Raw genomic sequence first — 20,690 nt, 5'->3', positions numbered from 1 at the left:
TTTTATTTTTCGATGTTTTATAGAATTAATATTTAATAATAATAAATCAATTATATTTTAATATTAAATAATTAAATTATAAATAATATTTATATATATGTTATTCATATTCAACTTTATCTATATAGAATTATCAATTACAAGATATGGTATTTAAATTATTTAAATTATAAATTTTAGCTAAAATTTAGACATAATTAATTAAATATATAATTATTTAAATAGATTTAATGGAGTAATCTGTTGAAAAATATATTTTAATAGTATACTAAATAAATTTATAAAATACAACGTATAATAATAAAGTCACGCAAAAAGCGTGGGCATTTAACTAGTTATATATGTATATAATAAAATGCAGCTTATAATATAAATGTTATATCAAAATATAATTGATTAATCAAACATAATTTAGTTCACTCGATCCGAATATTTTGTAAAATATCATCTCTAAAATTTAAAAAAAAAATTAGGTAATCATTTAAATGGATTTTTTCCTTTTTGAAAATTAGATAATATTGGCTTTTAAAAATGTAAAATTAGATAATTTGGACAATGTCAAAAAGTAGCGCTGAATCAATGAAACGTGATCATATACATTCTATTGACAACCTTTTTTCTTTTACAATGGAAGATGAATAAAGAATATGCATAACTATAGGAATTCTCAAAGTAAGACTCTCTACTGAACTGTTTACAGAAATCACTGCATTTCATTCACAAGCACATTAGTCCTATACACAGCATTTCTCCGACCTACTGATTCTTCAAGCTTATGGGCTCTCTAGAGTAGAAGTAATGTCCCTGAAGACCTGCAACCTGTTCTTCTTCCTCATATTATAGTCCTGATTGCCATTGAAACATAAAGATCGCCGCGCTGTTGGATTCCTAGGTGAAACAGAATGGTTGAATGTGTTATACCCATCTTTTATATCACATGCTTCAAGCTTTTCAGTTATAGTGTCTACTGGACTTTTTGGACAAGTTTGATTATGAATTATATTAGAATCCTGATTTTCATCATTATATTCATTTTCATAGCCCCAAGTATCATCAAAACAAGGGCTCAGGTCTTTTCCAGTCAATAATTTCTGGTTTTCTTCTTCTTCAACTATATCTGCCCAGCTCTTATTAGCAGAATTCGTTGAACTGTTCTTTCCAAGACATGTATCATCATCCCCAGTATAAGTCCTCCTCCTGTGCCCTTCTGCTCTAGGTTGTGAAAACATAACTACTCCTGTGCTCCCTCTCCAATTTCTCTCAAGAGGTGAAAGGAAATTGGACTTAGACTTTGATAGTGAAGCTACTGATGTATCTTTTGTTGAGTCTAGTTCACTGTCAAGATTCCGGATGGTATTAGATAGAACGTTCTTGGATGATTCCCGAATTCTATGCTCTTCCCATTTTACCTCTCTCTGATCTCCTTCGCCAAACCTCCATGGAATTCTTCTTGGTTGTGTATATAGAACAGCTGCAGGGGAGGCAAGCGTTTTCTTGTCTAAATAACCTAACTCTTTTTCAGTGAAACCAATCCAATTTTCCTTCATTTTGCTGGAAAAGCAAGACCTTTCACCTGGGCTTTCACAATAATTACTTTTGCTCCAGCCATTATCAACTTCACTTTGTTGAGAAGAGAATTTCTCCTGCTTTCTGGAGTTCTTGAACCCAGGAATGTTGTAGCCCTGACCTCCTTCAGTGGAGCTAGGAGTAACTTTAAGCTTTCTGGCAGCGGAAGATCTTTGGTCCTCTTGGTTCTCTTCAGCTGGTTTTAACATGGATTTTGATTCTAATTCAGCCAGAATCTCAACAGCCCGTTCAAAAGATTTGGCATAAGATTCATCCATCTGTTTGCCCCTGCATGAAGCCTTTACAGCTTGAATCAAAGATTTGGCTTCAGGAATTCTGTTCATATGCATCAAGCAGATCGCCAAGTTGCACTGCTTGTTCTTATCTGGCTCCAGTAACAGAGCTTTCCTGCAAAAATAACATAAGTTCAATGAAAAAATGCGCCAATTTTAGTTAAACTTAGTACTTTCTGTTTATTTCATATTTGAGTGCAGAACAATGCTTACCTGTAATGCTGTTCAGCTAAACCATAATCATGATGCTGCAAGTACGCCCAGGCCAAGTTCCCTAATATCCTGTATCATTTAAAGGTACGAAGTGAAATGATGCCATAGATGTATTGCAAAGAGAAGGCACAAGTAGAAGAATTACCTTGATCTTTCCTGTTCAATGGTTATTTGAACCTTTCTCCCTTGAGATCTTGCAGTCTTTGTCCTCTTTCCACCAAAAGCTATACCTTCTTCTATATTCTTCAGTCTGCGCTGCAGCATTTCAATCTCTTCTTCAACCCTTCCAGACCTCTAACAGATAAATGTGGAGATTTATTTTAATAATACAACTCCATATAATATTCAAACTTAAAAGACTTAAAAAGGATTACTGCACACCAAGATATGCAACCAGTTTAATCTTAACATAAACAGGGAATCCGTTGCCGATAATCAAGAATGCACACTCTCCTCACATCTTTTTGGCATATAATAGCTTAATGCAACTATAATGCCAAATGAATTGCTCAGTTTCTACTGCCTATCTGTAGCAATACGAATCAAATCAAAGCAATTCACATGCCACAATTGTAGAGGAAAACATATCTCAGTTCATCCCTCATATCAAGGATTTAACATAGTGCCTAATAAACTGGTGTGAGAACTGTCATATAAATAAATATATGGAACTCCTGTTACTTTTTCTATTTCTTATTTTCTTAAAATCCAGGGTTGATTCAAAGAAAATATGAACTGAAATCGAACTTTAAAAAAGTGGAAAGTAGATTTATAATCATAGCTTCGATACTTTGTCTCTGTATTATTCAAGTTGATCAATACTACTACCATTGGAACATAGTCATCACTATTGGGATGACAAAATTACAACTGCAAAGATATGCATTACCTAATGAAACTTTAATTGTAAAACAAATGGCACTTTACCTTGTAGAGTTCAACTAGAACATTGTCTAGAGATTCCTGAGAATCGTAAGGGCAGAGATGACGGAAAGATTTGATTGCCTCAATTGCCTCATCCGATCGATTCAATTGTTTCATCACCACTGCCATGTCTTTCAAGGCACTATCAACCCGATCACCAGAATTTATAGCAGCCCAGAACAAGGAAATGGCCCTGCTTGGATCCTTGTCTATCAACTGTATTAAGGACTCAAGCATCAAAATAAATTACATATGCAAAAACTAAAACTAAATTGAAACATGATAAATACCACTAAGCTCCAGGAGCAAAATGTCAGCAAGACTTCTAACGACAGAAAAATCCATATCTATATATATATATATATATATATATATATATATATATATATATATATTAAGTACATATGAATTTGAAAAGTACCAACATAACTAGTGATTTCGGTTCCCTAAGGAAACTTATAGGAAGTACTGAGGAACCTTAGTGGCTTATTCTAGTTATATTCTTCCAAGACACAAGAGCCCAAAAAAAATCCTAGAAAGAAGAACTCTAGACGCCAGAAGAGATTTCTTTTAACAACCTACAACATATTACTCGTTTGAACCAATAAATAAGCAAAAAGTTCATAAATTCTAAAGAAACAAAGAATTAACACTTGGAAACCCGAAATTGAAAGAAACAACAATCAGCAGAAGAGAGAATCTGACATTTCAATTTTTCTTTACGAATTAAGTAAAATAAAGATAGAAATTAAGGCTTCATTTTCTTTTCTCACAATTTACATCATAACATAACAATTTTCTTCGACAACCACCCAACACAAGAACCAGTAAAAAAGATGCAACTTTATTAGTAATCAGAAGATTACAACAAGTACAAAAATTTCCACATCCAGAAGCCAAATCCAGAAATTGACACTAAACTAAACATTCTAAATAACAAAGGAAAATACATAGATTTCTTTAAAAGGAAAATAATAATTAAAATCAGACCGAAAACTAATAAAAACCAAGAAGCACCCACGAAGCTACCCCCTGAAGTCCCCGAAAACAACAGGAAACCGTGTACTCATAAGAAAACAAATAATTACAAAAAAAAAAAAAAAAAAATGCATTTCACTATCTTAAATTACCAAGGTAAAATTCAAAAGCTGAGAAAAGTCCCCAAAACTTAAACCAATATTTCAATGCTATAATTTCAATCAAGCACAGAAAGAGCCACAAGGAACATACAATAAATAAAATAAAAAACAATCCCAAGAAGACCCTACTTAGAATTCTACGATTTTCGACTACCATTCAATAGCATATTCAAATACCAGTAATAAATGCTCTTCAAGAAACCAAAAATTCCATACCCAAAAACGCAACAAGAAATCGAAACAACAGAAATTTACAAAAAAGGAAACCCAAAAAAGAAAAAACAAGAAACAAAACCAAAACAAGAAAAAAAGAAAAAGAAAGCACTTACTTGAACGTGTTTGGCTCTGACATAAGGAGAATCACCAGCAGGCACTTTGTGAACAACATGGAAGAGATCACGTTTGCACCCAAGAGGAAAATTCTTCCTCTCCGAAACAGGCATGGCCACGGGAGAATGCTGCGAATCCCAAGACGCCGGTGGCGTCGAGAAGCCTCTCGTGGGAACATTCCTCTCGTGGTTAGGCCACATTGTCGATAATCTTTAAAACCCTGTACTCGAATTAGCAAAAAATGTAGTTACAGTGATAAAAGAATCTGTTATGTGACAAAGGGAATGTTCGTTTAGTGGGAAAGTAAGAGAAAATTAAAGTAGAGATGAGAGTAAGAAAGAGTTGCAATGATTGGGAGCAAGGAAAGTGAGAGACTGTTAAAAAGAACTAGCCGTTTTATGTGAAAAAGAACTAGCCGTTTATAAATCCATCGATGAATAATTTTTTAAGAATAATAGAGAATAATTTTTTTTTAAGAAGAATAATTATTAATAATTATGTTGCTTAAAATTTGATTATTAGATGAAATAATAAATGAGAGACCTAATATTTATGCAAGCAATTGTTTTTAATTTGGATAAAAGTGATTTCATTAAAAAATTCTAATTAATTATTAAATGTTAAAATCCAAAATCTTTTTTGTCATTTTAATTTTTTAAAAAATTTATTTTCTAAAAAAACATTGAATATGTTTTTTAAGCTATATATTATAAAGTGTATATTATTAATATTTTTCTATTGATAAAATTTCTGTTGGTACAAATATTTATGTTAATATTTTATTTTTAGAATTTTTTTAGAAAAAAAGAAAATTTTGCTTTGGCTATTAAAATTTTTTAAAAAGAAATTTAATCACTTTAATAACATGAGTGATTTTATACTTCAGAGAAATAAATTCATTCATAATCCATATAATGTAAAGTCTTATTTAAATAAAATACTCATATGAATTTTTATAAATTTTATTTATATGAGATAAATAAAATAATTTTAACTATGGTCTTTAAATTATAAATTTAAATTATAATTTAAATTTTATAAATTTTATTTAAATTTTATAACTTTTATTATATTTATGGTCTTTAAATTATAATTATGACCATTAAAATATAATATAGAAGATAATTTTCTTTTGTAAACAAACTAAATTTTAATATTTTTAACTATTCTAATTAGCAAATCCCTAACTAACTGAATTATTCTCTATCTAATTAATTAATAAACCATTTTTTAATTGAATTATATTAATTAATAAACTACCTATTTTTTTAATTAATATTATCATTACTAATTGAATTATTCCTTCATGTACATATATGATCTTTTTTTTTAAGGTATGATTATTGATATTTGTTTGTTGTACGTACTTATAAATTAATTTTATACAATTAATTTTTATAATATAATATTAATAATTGTCTACATTACTAAAACTTTCAAAGCACAATGAGATAGAAAAAAAAGTTTGTTATTTATTTGTTAATTTTCATTATATCATGTCTTATACACACTCTTATTGTATTTATTTGGTAAAAGTGTTTAGTACTCCATCTGTCTCATAAGTAGACCTAATTTGACTTCCATATAGATAAAAAAAGAGTTAATATAATTAAACTATATTTTTTATTTATTTATTTTTCTAAAATACCCTTTTATAATACTAATATTGTGTATATACAATTGAAAATATAGATGTATAATTAAAAGGGGTATTAATAAATAAAACAATAAATAATTTAGAAAAAATAGTACTACATTTTGAAACAAATGAAAAGGAAAAGTGAACTATATATGTATATATATGAAACAAAAAGAGTAATTATTTTTTGTAATATCTAACACTTCATTAAAAGCATTATGTATTTTTTTTAATTAGTTAAATAAGAAACATATAAACACATGAATTAAGAACATGACTTACTCATTCACAAAATCATAATAATTTTATAAAGATGTGCTAACTCATATTATATATATATAAATAAAAATAATGGATAAAATTAGGTAAAACTAACTATCGAACTCACACATTTCGGTTTGATTTCGATTAACCTACTCAGGAGAAGTTTAGTTTATCAATTTTAATCTGTTTGAACCTAATTTGTTGTTCATTCGATTTGGTTTAATATTTTCTTGCCATTAGATAAAAAAACAAATAAAAATACATTCATAATTTGAATATACTCTGAATTTTCAACATTAAAAAAAAAAAAAAGCATTCATAACTTGCACATAATATATGTACCAAAATATTTTGTTTATTTGTTTAAGATAATAAAAAAATATTTTATACAATTAAATAATGACATCATTAAAAAATCGGCTTAGTACATAAATTCACTCTAGAACTTTATGACTTTAACCTTCTGAATTTTATAGATGACCTACCGTACAATTAAATTTGTAAATTTTAATAATATTACACACTTTTCAATTGTAATATCAATAATTTTTAGGGCTTTTAGCCTTTATCTGTAAAATACCGACTTGACATGTAGTCAATATAATTTTTAAGACAATAATTTTTGTAAATTTCAACTTTTTTATGACTATTTAATTGATCTAATTTTAAAAGTTTAAGTGTTCAATAAAATAATTTTAAAAAATAAAGTGTTTAATAAGTATAACTCTATAAATATAAATGTTTAATAGGTTAAAATAAAAATTAAAGCCGTCATGAGATCAAAGTAACAAAGTTCAAGAGCGAATTTATGTTCGGCCTTTCGCCCTTAATAAATCGTATAATCTTTCATTTCCAATCTTAAATAATTTTGGTTGTTTAAAATATAATTTCATTTCTAATCTTTATCCTTTTTCCACCAAAAGCAATACTTTCTTCAATTTTGTGCTGCAGCATTCAATCTCTTCTTCAATCCTTCCAGGCCTCCGTGATGATTTATCATAAGAACCGAATTCCTGAAGCAAAAAGTTTGATTCAGGCCGTAACTGCTTCAAATGCAGACACCGTCGTGTTTTGAGCTCCGGATGCAGATCTCAGGACAGTTCATCAATGTCCTTAAATGGATTGACCAGAAATACAACATTTTAAATCAGGCATTATTTTCTAGTCACTAAATCAGTCATGAACAAGTTCAAGTAAATGGCCTCAATGGCTATGAAAAACACAGTTTTATGGGTCTTCATTACAGACTAGCCCTGCAAGAATCTTCAGTTGTATGGGCATTTAAAGGAATGAAAACTCGCAAAACATATAATTATAAATCTGAATTTAAAGCTCAGATGCAACAAAATATATTTCTATCCCTACAGGGACATGCATAACATGTTCATTCTTCATTCAGTATGCTCCAACTGTTTTCAAGGTTCATATCACATTAAGCCTATTGCTACAAAAATCCTTAGGGGTAGCTATCTGTCAAAAAGAAGAGTCTGATCTATCTTATACCGTTCCATTCCCATACAACTTTGCAGTTTCCTGCAGGATTTTCATTCTCCAGAAGCTCGTCTTCTTGAGGTAGGATCTCCCTCTTAAAGACTGCAATCTGAGAAGCAAACCCTGGTTCCACATCCGCAGAACCACCAACCCCACCAAACTCAACACTATAGTTGTGCCTTTTAGCTAATTCAGTTGCCCAGTGATTAAACTGCTCTCTAGTCCACTCAAATTTGTGGTCATGGTTGCGAAATTTACAAGATTGCAACTCAGGTTTCTCATCTGGATCTTCATCTTGGTTTGTGATACTAGATCCGTGGAGAATCACATTATATTCATAATTCGGGGTGGAAACGATAAGAATCTTTGGACGGAAGTAACCTAATGCAACATCACCGAACAGACAGGCTTGGTCCTCCTCCATATGTTCAATTACCTAAAATGTCTCAAATTAAAAAATAACAGGTACAGAGATAAGTGATCAGGAGAGAAAAAGAAGTCCAAATGATGCAAATGTGGTTCAGCAGTACATTTCATTTACAATTTTGAAGGTTAGCAGAACTTATTATAATTACTATAACATATTATGTTTATTTCGACGTTCAAGATTTTTTTGTTTTTTCACTTGTAAGTATTCCTTGTCATTGTAACATCACTATCCTTTTACTCTTATGACGTCCATATATGTCAAACCATAATGCAAGTTTTGCAAAACAAATTTTTGCATGCAATTAATCTTTATGATTATTTATGCGTGCAGAATCATGGTTTAAGCATGGATGTTGGCAAACTATATATGATCTTGGAAGAATTAAAGCTTTCATGTTACACAAGGACAAACTAAGTGGGGAAAAAAAAGGGGCAAATCGACTTGATGGCTAAATATGAACATGCCAGAGAGATAATAAAATACCTCTAAGCAAGTGCCTATATCAAATCTGCATAATCGAGAGTCAAAATCTGTAATAGAACCATCATAAAGAACAGCAGAATTGATGCCCACACCTGACTTCGTGCTTAGCTTCGAATGAAGTATCTGTAGAGATAACAATATCCATTATTCACAGCTAACTCAAGCGTGAAGCCAAAAAAAAAAAAAAATTATTGCTAGCATGGGTTGTCTCTGAAACAAAAATGGAATGCACAATGAAAGTCATCCCCGTCCTTAACAGAAAATCCTGAAACATATGTTCCTTAACTTATAAACACTTAGTTAGGAATGACTACAAGAGAAATAGCAACGAAATAATAATAATAATAGTAATAATTTACAATGCACTAAATAATAATACTAATAATAATCTGCAGTAACGATTCAGACCTTGGCAGCACGACCAAGACTCTTTTGTGATATGTCAATTCCAACAATTTTTTCCAAAGAAGTTGGGTAATCTAATAAAGAATCCAGTAAGCTTCCAGAGCCACATCCAAAATCAACCTGGAGAGAGGAGAAAGATTATTATATTGAAGGAGATCAAAATTACAACACTAAAAAAAAAACAGAAAATGAAAAATGTAGTTAAATACCAAAGTAGCAGCAGAAGATGTTTTGATATGTTGCAGGGCATATTCCACCCGTTGCTTTGAAAGTGGAGGACTAAAAAGAGCCTGCTCCATTCTTTCTTCTGGGGGTTCAGTCACAGACAACAAAGTTACATGGTAGTCCAGACAGCAGGCTTCTGAAAAAACACAATGCTCTGTAAGTTAGATATCATAAACAAGAATTATATGAAATAAACAATGTAATGAATTGATATTTACACAATAGAAAGTTCCCTTTATCTTCTTATAACATGTTCAATCCCTTTTTCTTTGCCAACTCTTCCCATGAAGTCTAGAATAAGTTGTTCAATCACTTTTTGGCTACCTGAGAAAAACCTACCGGAACTATACAAATTGGTCCATCCCCTTCCCTAAGGCTAACTTGCACCATAACCTTGAGATCTCCAAGTTTAAAACTCAAGCCTTAACTATTGGAATACTTTTGGAAAAGTCCACATTCTAATTTTGAGCAGGAGTATTCTCTAACTAAATCTGTGAACTGGATGAATAGTTTAGCAATTTCCTCTAAAGTCTAAACCACCAATATAATGGTAATTGTTGATTTACTGCTGTTTGACCAGTTCGAATGCAGATGACGTCCATTTAAATATGGGACCAGCAAAGAAACCACACTGCCAATACTTCCAATAAGGTTTGATGATCTTAATTTCAAAAAAAAAAAAAAAAAAAAAAAAAAAAATTGTGAGATTCAGTACAGTTTTTGGAAAGGGTTTTGCATAGGTTCCCAAAAGCTTGATTTGGACATAATACTCCAAAAAGGAAAAAAAAAATGAGAGAAAACTTGATTTAAGCATCAGATCCTGTTGGTTTTCAACTAGATAAATTCAATGAGAATGTTGAGCATGAAATTTTGAACTTGTTCCGATGAAAAATACTTACAAAAAACTTTGTTTTAAAAAATGAATGGCTGTTGGATCGGCAATACAAGAAATCATGTCATGCAATGTGGTTCACCACAACTGCAATTTTATCGTGCCATAAGAGAATCATTTTTTTTTTTTTAAATTCCACGCATTGGGTCCAGTTCTTAAAACTATAGAGAAATTTATCCAGGATGTTTATCCAGGATGCTGTAATTCCTAACCATATGTTGGTGATTATAGACAGAAAAGAATATACTTAGAAATTATCCAGAAAATACAGAAGAGTTTTTAATAATAATAATAATAATAAGAATAAGAATAATTTTGAGCAACAAGTCAGATCTTCAAATCCAAAACTACATAAATCATTGGGAAACTTTATAATCACTCAATCCACATTTTTAGCAATGTAATACCTCTGGCCATTCCCCCGGTAAAACATTTAGGCTTTGTTTGGGAAAAAAAAAGTTAGGCAAGGAAAGAAAGGATGGGGAAAGAAAATGGAGGAAAATAATATATGTTACCTAACCTTGTTTGGGAAGAGGTTAAAAGGAGGGGAAAAAAAAAAGTGAGGAAATTAATTTTATTTTGGAAAATTGAACAAAATAATAGAAAAGGATTTGAAAGTAAAGTTACTCTAATGCCCTCGCATTGTAATAAATAATGACTTAACAAGCAATAATTAATCTAGTGGAGAAAAATTAATATAAAAATCACTGCAATAAATATTAAAAAACAAAAAAGGGACGACAAATGCATGTTAAGTCAGTCATGGACGAGAGATTGCCGTAAGTAGTGGAGAGGGAAAAAAGAAGTATAAATTTGGAGCGTAGGTACAGAAGATAATAATTTGGGACAATAAATCCATTTTGGATAGAAACATTTTTTGGGTCCCAAGAAAGTTCACTGTTCACAAATCCTTCTCCTCAAAAATTCTTTCGCTCTTCCAGACAATGGAGTGAGCCTTTCCCTGCCCCCTTTCTTTCTACATTTTCCCTTCCCATACAAGCATTAAAGTTATCATTCAGTTTAGGCACAGAAATAAAATTGAAATGAAAGCTGGGATAACTTACGTGATGATAACAATGAAATAATCCTCTCAGAATCATCAGCTGCAGCTAAAATAAATTCTTGAGGAGGTAGGTCCATTCTAAAAAAAGCAGACTGACCTACTGACATTTGTGTCAGAACTGCTTCAAGAGGGCAAATCACAGCCCCCGTCCCCATCTCAAACTCAAACTCATCATTGCTCTCAAGAAGCTCTTTCACTTGGTTGTCATCTGTCACCAGAGATACAGAATAACTTATACATAGTAAAGATCCATTAGATGGATACGCACCAGAATCCGGACCCTCTATGCTCAAAGAGCAAACATCTTGTCCTGGTGAAGTAGATGACACATTCATATTTCTTGCTTCTGTTAATTTGCCTCCTTGTTTCCCCCTATGCTGAATATTATGAAAAGATGGACACAACAAAAACTCTTTAAAGAAGTTTTCAGGACAAAATCGAATGTCAAGGACATCAGCCAAGTAGTTTAAGTTTTCCACAGGCATGCTAGGGTCCTTAAAATATTCACTCAACCATGATAGAACTTTCAGAGAAGCATTGTGGATAGAGTCGTTCTGCTTCTTATAAATTCCTTTAGGTGCACACTCTATGATCAAATCCTGACACTTTGAATATATTTTTATTTCACATCTAAATATGCTTCCATATTCCACTGATTTATGATGATCAACAGCAGTGCCTATTCCATTTGCATACTCCGTATTCTGTTCAACTGCCTCTGTGACTTTCACTTTCTTGTTTGACCTTGACAGGCATGATTCTGGCAGAGTTGTAGTGGAGAAAACAGGTTCAGATAGCCGGTGCTGCCGGCAGAATGAGCATAGAATTTCCCTTGGGAAGGAACCCCTCCAATTTGATTTTGTGGTGAATATTGAGGGCAATTCTGCAGCAAGAATTGCTTCTCTGGACAACTTGTAGTTTCCACCAGGCATCTTGCTTATAAGCATACTACAGAAGTCCACTTAAGTAGGATTAAGTCATGCAAGGTTGAAAGTTCATTACAATGGAACACAGCACACAATTGTGAGTGCATCATAAGAGAGATACAGTCTACAGCAACAGATTAAGAAAATTTAAGCCAAATGAATGCTGCAATAAAGCGCAGCACAAATGAGCAATTCATTAAACAAAATACATACCATCACAGTCATCTCAGTAAGATATGCATGAAATGGTAGTAGTAAGAAAACTAAAGTATTCTTCAAAGATTGAAAAAAAAATGAAAATAAAAAAATAAAGTGAAAACAGACCTTACAATCTTAAAATGAACAAACATCCAAATCATTGGACTAACTCATATACAACCAAGAGGTCAAAAAGACTGAAAAAATCAGTGAAATTCACAGTTAGTGATGAAGGATTCCTTGAAAAGTTAAGGATTTGTAGTCCTTTTTAGAAATTGAATGGATTTGGTCTTATGCATAGGTGAGGGTAGTAATCAAAAAGAAAATTTAAATAATAAATTGATCTAAATGTAAACAACAGACCACATTGTTACAAATCAAATATCAAATCAAGGACTAAACTTTCTATGCAAGATTAAAAACAAAATGGACACTAGAAAGAACATTTAAACCAAATAGATCATTTGGTGAAAAAACACAAGATAATAAATTTACAGGACACTCAAACAGAATCATTTTTGCCAAGAAGTTTGTTCATTAACAACAATATTATTATCAAAACATGAATCCAGCATTATCTTATAGAAAGAGTACTGGGGGCTGAAATGGAATAAGATTTGAGCAGCAATGCAGATAGAAAACCATGAATGGATGAAGATGGATAAAGAAAAAGATATCAGAAGAAACCTGTAACATGATTGCAGGGATATGTGTTCATGAAAAAGATCTCTAGACCTCCATGTGTAGCCAATTGATGCCATTATTGCATCACCATATATAGCTTGAGCACAAAAGTAACTTGCCCTAGCATTCAAAGATCCTTCCAGATTTACAATATCTGCTGGCAGATCAGACACAGATGATTCAGGAGCAACAAAGTATAATCTTGTCTCAGAAGAAGCTTTACCAATAGTCCTGTTGACAAATATTAAATCGTTAAAGAAACAGTCAGGACTTCTCTAAGGACACCACTTTGCACAAAATACATATCTTTTTACACTTGTCCATATCATAACCTGCCCCACCTCGAGAGAAGAACCTTGTCGGCATCTGCCACACCAAGTTTCTGTGCTATAGCATCCAGGTAATACCCAGCTAAAGAAATATTAAGACTTATTGGTTGAACAGTCTTATCCAGAGAAGATGGAATATGTACAGCTTCAACTCTTATGCTATCTGGGGAAACCAATTTCTGGATATCTAACAATTCTACAGTCCCTGAAGAGTAGGGAATTTGTTTCTGGATTGAAAGATGCCCCTTGGTGTTAATGCCAGACCGAGACAATCTTGCAGCTGCTCTCATGATAAATGACAAAGCCAGGAAAGGGTTTGATTCCACCTTAGGATTGAGTAATTTACAAAGATTACTTGATTTTGCATCGCAGACAGCAACAACAGAAGCTGGTAATGAACCACAGAGGTCGCCATCTCTCTGCAAAATTGCTCTAAGGTGACCGCTCAACGGTTGAAGAGATTGGAGGAACTTTACACATGGAAAATAAGCACAAGAAGTCAGTAGCATAAACATACAACAGATAAAGAACACGCTGCCATGAAAACCAATTGCCAAGTGGACTTATAGCACATATGCATATAACTGGAGCAATTAAACAGGCATGAGATTATAAAATCTACCTCCCTGAGTTTTACATTGTTGAGTAGATTCAGGGAATGAAAGCTTAAAAGAAAAGAGTTTGCTTAAGTTTCTTAATAATGAGCAAGCATAACACTGAAAGCCATACAAAAAAAGAAACCAAGGAGAAACAGGGATAATAATTATGTGGAGAGAGTATGTTATGATCACGCAACCAGGATCTCGTCACGGGCCCGTTAACAATAAAATCAGATTCAAAAGGTAAAACCTTTGTTTTACCACGATTCTTTCCTCGATCTATTGTTGCCAAAAATTGCAAGCTCGTTAATGAGAGCCCTAACCTTAGACTTGTTAGAGAGAGTCTAGATTTCAATTTAGTTGAAAATAGTTCCACTTATTTTATTTCATGATTAAAGCCTCCAATTTATAGAGGAATACAAGCACTAATTAAAGTAATTCTACTAGAATGAGATCTCCTACCATAAATAAAATAAGAAACTGCTAAATGGCTAGACTAGTAAATAGAAAGACAACTAAATAGGAAGATTACTAAATAGCAGATCTCCTACCAAAAAGAGAAATAGGAAACTACTAAATAAGAAGACTATTAAATAGTTGATCTCCTGACAAAAATAAAATAGGAAACTACTAAATAGGAAGACTAAACTGCAAACTGCCGTAATTGCATCTCTAACATTACTCCCCTCCTGGAGAAAGGGCTTGCCCTCAAGCTTGAGAACTACTTCCAAGTTGGGCATGTTGTTGGCCCGTAATTGCGTGCAAAGAAATTTCTTGTTCTTCGGATTTATGTGATTCGAGTTTATGGGAGTCTGCATCCAGATCTAATATTTCTATCCAAAATAACGTTTGTCTGCATTCAAATCTAGTATTTCTACCGAAAATAATCTTTTGCACTGATGCCTAATGGAATATGGTTCATCACAATTATAGCATAGCCCTTTGGTCCATCTTTCAGCTATTTCGGCCTGATTTAATCGCTTCACAAAGGAGTGGAAACGCTACCAATGTTGTCAGTAATTGTTGTCAATGCTCCTCCCATGTTTTTGGTAGAATGAGCTATTGAAGGTGTGAATCTTTGGCTTGCCGATATTGAAGGACCAATTGTTGTATTTCCGACTTGCTCCAATTGTTGTTTCCTTTCAAAAGCCCTTGTGCAGTTCATCACAGTTATCAAATTAGGTGGATTATGCATTTCGACATCCTTTCTGATAATCCGGCTGTAAAAAGATCGACCTGTTGGACATTCCTGACTGTCGTAGGCCTTGCTAATAGCATCTAGAATTGCCTTTGGTACTCCACCATAGAACCTGTTTGTCTTAAATTGCCTAATTCACCCAAAGGATTGCCCTTCAGGGGTGGGCCAAAACGAAGATTGCAATAGTTTTTGAAAACTTCCCACAAGATTCCAAGTTCTTCTTGCTCCAATCTATAATACCATAGTTGTGCTTCTCCAACCATATGAAATGCTGCCAAGCCCACCTTATCAACCTCTTGTGTTTTATGATTAAGAAAAAATTGTTCACATTTGTGAAGCCAACTTAATGGATCATCAAACCCATTACATGTAGGGAAATCTAATTTGGTGTATCGCGGAATTGTTGCAGCAGCAGCACATGTCTTCAACCTTTCTTCAACTCCACCGTTTTTCTTTTGTAGAGTTGAATTGTTGCTTGTCTCCTCAATTCCCTTATTTTGACTTTTGGTTGATCCACTAAGAAGTTTCAGCACTTGCCGAGTTAGAATCTGCAGTTGGGTTTCAAGTCGAGATTCAACTTGGAGCATTCAAGCTTCATTTTGTGCCTATAGTTCTTGTAAAAGAGCTTTGATCTTGCCGGTTGAATCTCCCATGACGTTTGCCTCTAATACTAAGTTGTTATGATCACGCAACCAGGATCTTGTCACAGGCCTGTTAATGATAAAATCTTATTCAAAAGGTAAAACTTTTGTTTTACCACGATTCTTTCCTCGACCTATTGTTGCTAAAAATTGCAAGCGCATTAAAAGGGAGCTTTAACCTTAGACTCACTAGAGAAAGTCTAGACCTCGATTTAGTTGAAAATAATTCTGCTTATTTTATTGCATGATTAAAGCCTCCAATTTATAGAGGAATACAAGTACTAATTTTTGTAATTCTACTAGAATGAGATATCCTACCATACATAAAATAGGAAACCCACTAAATGGCTAGACTAATAAATAGAAAGACAATTAAATAGGAAGATTAATAAATAGCAGGTCTCCCACCAAAAAGAGAAATAGGAAACTAGTACATAAAAAGACTACTGAATAGAAAGACTACTACTAAATAGTTGATCTCCAACCAAAAATAAAATAGAAAGCTACTAAATAGGAAGACTAAACTGCAAACTGCCATAATTGCATCTCTAACAGAGTATTAGGTCTTGGCACATAACTTGGGATTTTAGTACAACCTTCTTATTAACTTATAACACTAAAATTATGCTCTTTATAATGACAAACAGATAACAAGAATGCCTTTATTCTTTTCTGGAAAAGAAAGCAATCACAACACTTGAAATTGCAACTGCTTATTTTTTAGCTGATTTTTTTATTTCTACTAGAAAAAAAATTAAGAGATTATTTCATTATAGTGGAAAGCAAACTGTTAACAACTCATTTCAATACCAACCTCATCTGAGAATAGATACTTCATACGGTCAACTAAAGCATCCAAAGGATCCTGCTCAGTTTGATTCTCAACTGCAGGATTGATGCCTAGCTGCAACATAAAAAACATAGATAAAAGAAATAATAAGGAAAAAAAAAACAGCCTTCTTCAGGTAAATCAATTGAGCTTCTGCACAAGCAAGAAAAAAACAAGACAATGATCTGAAAGATTTATGAGAAAAAACTGAACAGTAAACACCCGCAATATCACATAACCAAATGCAATATCCAGAGAACTACTTAATCTCACCAAGCAAAACATGTTGTAATTTTGTTTCTTAGGAGTTTAAGCTTAAGAGCAATAGTGCATCAATGCAACTTTGGGCTTTGGCTTAAGAGCAATATTCCATCAATGCAACTTTGAGCTTTGGCAATGGAAGAAGAAGAGATGGAGGTCGATTTGGCTTAGAGGATGGGTCCAAAAAAAAAAAAACACACTTCAAATATAAATATCTAGGATCCATCATACAAAGAGAAAGGGGAAATGAACAGGATTTCACACACACACACACACACACACATGTTCAGAACCATATATCTCAAAACCATTCTATTTGCAGCAAATGACCATTCAGCATAAGATTCTTATTTGATGTTCTCGTGTTGTACTAATTGAACACACGCCTATTATATGCATTGATGTCTGTATTTCATTATAAATTAAAAAAGAAAATTGACGTAGATGCAAATCTTATTGATCAGCCCATTGAGACATGCAGGCATGCATACTTGCACAGTGTAACTGATAACTGAAAGCACTTAAGAAAAATACCAAAACATTGATGCTAAAACTGAGATGGAGCTATCAAGCAACAGAAATAACCAAAAGCGCCTTGAATTGACAAAGAAATTCAATTTGTATATCCATCTAATATTTGGTAACAATATTGATTGGGAACATTCTTAGTGGCAGAGCTCAAACATAAGGCAGCTGCAGTAGACAATAATTTGAGGCTGAAGCCTACCTCTTTTAAAGCCATCTCTGCAGCACATTGCTCAGCATCCTTCTTCTTTTTAAAGGTACCTGAAACAACAGAAATTTCAGGAAGCTCTAAGCTGCAGCGATAGAGAGAGGGGCCCTTTTGCGGAATTGCCAAGCCTGGGCATCCATTTTGTGCAGGCCCCTGCACCTCCTCTACCTTATAGCAAGCTTTGGTACCAAACTTTTGGTATATAATAGCTTTAGGTGTATGATTTTTCGTTCTCGCTGTGACTGCTGGGCATCCTCTACTTTCCATCAGAAAGCTGCAGACTTCAGTTTAAATGAGTTTATGAATTAATAAAGTGCTACTCATATCCTGCACAAACTAAAATTCAAATCAAAGCCAACTATATTCATAAGTAATCAATCACAGGAACAGGTGTTATCAGAATCTTACAATTCGATTCAATTTTTATACTAAACGATTCGAATCTTATGGGTGAATCGGAATTGATCGTGAATCTTACGATTCATGTGATTCGAATCTTACGATTCGAGTTGATTCTCATGTTCAACTATTCCCTTAACCAACAAAACAAGTGGAAAAATTCAATACAGAGAAAGAAGAGCTATATAAATATGGACATATAGTTCTATTAGAAGACGGAGATAATAAAAGGCTTGAATTTGAAAATGATAATGAATAAATATGGATTTGGGTAGGAAATTCTTGTGGCTTGATAATTTCACTTTGGTTTTATGAATTTAGCTTCATAGTTTGATATTTTGAACTCGACAACTACACAAGTCATTAGGTCTCTTTCCTTTCGTGTTTAGTAAATGATTTAGAATTAAAAGGTATATAAATACATTATTTGCAACTGAATTTTTTAGTATCTTTTCATAAAATTAATGGAAATATGTCCATAAATATATATGTATTTATTTTACATTAATTTTAAAAAGTTATTCTGAATCTTTACGATTCGATTCTTGATTCTCGATTGACAACTATGTACATTGTAAGAACTTCAAAAACTATATTATGACATTGCAATCCTACTGCAAACACCTTCCCCTGTGTATAATATTCTTTACCCCTACAGCCATCCGCATATGCAGCATTTCATAAAAAAGACAATTTTACATTAGAAGTTATAAAAACTGCAGGCTAATGTACGCCTAAACTTGGGCAGCAACGCGAGAGTGTTTACACTTAATCAAATTGGAAATTTAATCACCATCTTTGATAAGTACATTTCAAACCTAGGACTACACAAGCCTTACCCCAACCCTGCACCATGAAGGACAAGGTCCAAAATGGCACAAGCCACAACCTCATTATTGATAATATTTGTCTAAAATTTGATCTTCAATGAAGTGCGATGAAATGAAATGAAACATTTTTATAAGACACGTCAATCCAATGTTGATAAATTTAAAAAAAAACAAAAACAAAAACAAAAACAAAAAAGAGAAATCCATGAATAACAGTTTTATTGTTCTACAATTGATTCTATTTATTATCCCCATATCAATTTCCCTTAGCATATCGTCCTTTGGTTCTTAAAATTCATCAACTGAAACTATAATTTACTTCAGAAATATAATCCAGGCAAAAAAGCATAGAAAATTAAAGTTAATTCTAAAACCAAATTCAACCGCATTAAATCCGCAGCAGTTATCAAGACAAGAAGCAAACTTTTCATATCCAAATTCTTTTTCCGAGTGCATACAAACATTTAGGCAGTGTCTCTGCACGCGTATAGCAAAAATTGAAGCGAAATAAAACTACTAACAAAAGCAAGAAAATTAGAATGAATAAATATGACAAATTGAGAAGAGAAAAATGCACGAACTTGAAAACACAGAAGAAACAAAGCTTCAAGCACACCATCGTAAAAAGATAGTTTCAAAGAACCCACACGCAAATTTCAAAAGATTGCCTTAAACTTTCAATAAAAGCCAACTGTGACTACTGGGAGAGAAGAAGAGAGACAGAAAAGAAAGAAAGAACCCATGATACCTCTGACTATTGGGAGAGAAAAATAGAGACAGAAAGGGAAAGAAAGAAATTATGGTACCTCTCTAAAATTGAGCAATGTGTTGGGTTTTCGGTTTTGGCTGGTTTTTGGAGTTCTACTTGTTTGCACTTCTCAGAAAGAGAGACAGCGAGGGAGAGCAAGAGAGAGGAGGGAAAGGCGTTATTTATAGTTAATTAATTATATTATTAAAAATTAGAAATATTGGAAAATTAATAAACAGAAAGAATATCAGAAATTCTCCTCAAAATAAAAAATAAAAAAAGAATATCAGAGGAGATGACCATTGACCAATAGGTCAACGAAAAATCTGTAAGATGAAGCAAGGAAAAAAAAAAGATTTGCATTTTTTACATGTTCTAATCAGTGAAACTAATCACCTCCAAATCTAATATTATTAGTTTCAGGAAATTAGTATTGTCTTTTCGCCCCTTCAAAATAATACATAGTTTAATTTTTCACAAAAATAAAAAAAAAATTATAATCAATATAGTTAAATCATGGTTTTTATTTTTTTTTCCTAATATGTTAGGATTTTTTTTCTAATTTAAGAATATGGAAGTTGATATTTTAACTAGTTATTATTTATTTTAAAATTTGATACTTATAAACTACGGTAGTGACTCATTTTGCGATGCAAGTTCAGTACGTGAGAAAAGTTTTCGGATTCGATTTCCACTAAATATATCTGTAAGGAGGAGGAAAAAACCTTAACTATGATTAAGCTTTGAATTGAATTCGGCAGTCTCTATAATAGGATCCGAATACTGGTAGTTTTTACCAAAAAAAAAATTTGATACCAGTAAGTTTGGTTGTATTATAAGTATAAATTATAATTTTGTTTCAATTTCAACCTTACAATGAATAAAAAAAAATTACCATAGTTCTATGTTCATTGATAAAGATACAATATTAAATGAATAAGAATAAAATAAAAAATCT

The 20,690-nt window shown here is 32.4% G+C and overlaps 2 protein-coding genes across 2 annotated transcripts; both read right to left on the bottom strand.

Moving 5' to 3' along the window:
* Nucleotides 1-547: 547 nt before the first annotated feature.
* On the bottom strand, nucleotides 548-4,837 carry MS5 (Tetratricopeptide repeat (TPR)-like superfamily protein). Its single transcript, XM_089715750.1, has 5 exons — nucleotides 4,465-4,837; nucleotides 3,000-3,212; nucleotides 2,218-2,366; nucleotides 2,073-2,141; nucleotides 548-1,974 (listed from the first exon to the last, which is right to left on the bottom strand). The coding sequence occupies exons 1-5, from the start codon at nucleotides 4,663-4,665 to the stop codon at nucleotides 774-776; spliced, it is 1,833 nt and encodes a 610-aa protein (XP_089571876.1). The 5' UTR covers nucleotides 4,666-4,837; the 3' UTR covers nucleotides 548-773.
* Nucleotides 4,838-7,718: 2,881 nt separating this feature from the next.
* LOC105636843 (small RNA 2'-O-methyltransferase) lies at nucleotides 7,719-19,895 on the bottom strand. Its single transcript, XM_089715413.1, is given in 11 exon segments — nucleotides 7,719-7,865; nucleotides 7,867-8,295; nucleotides 8,773-8,895; nucleotides 9,181-9,297; nucleotides 9,387-9,538; nucleotides 11,359-12,305; nucleotides 13,169-13,396; nucleotides 13,507-13,964; nucleotides 16,747-16,836; nucleotides 17,750-18,029; nucleotides 19,791-19,895. Coding segments are annotated over 10 exon segments (2,841 nt in total). The 5' UTR covers nucleotides 18,023-18,029; nucleotides 19,791-19,895; the 3' UTR covers nucleotides 7,719-7,841.
* Between the last annotated feature and the right edge of the window lie 795 nt (nucleotides 19,896-20,690).

This window comes from Jatropha curcas, chromosome 10 (genome assembly GCF_041381405.1).
Source record: "Jatropha curcas cultivar XTBG-Jc1 chromosome 10, XTBG_Jcur_1.0, whole genome shotgun sequence".
In the NCBI taxonomy this organism is placed as follows: Eukaryota; Viridiplantae; Streptophyta; class Magnoliopsida; order Malpighiales; family Euphorbiaceae; genus Jatropha; species Jatropha curcas.
Note: the sequence above shows the minus strand (reverse complement) of the source record. Positions and strands in the feature narration are given on the sequence as shown.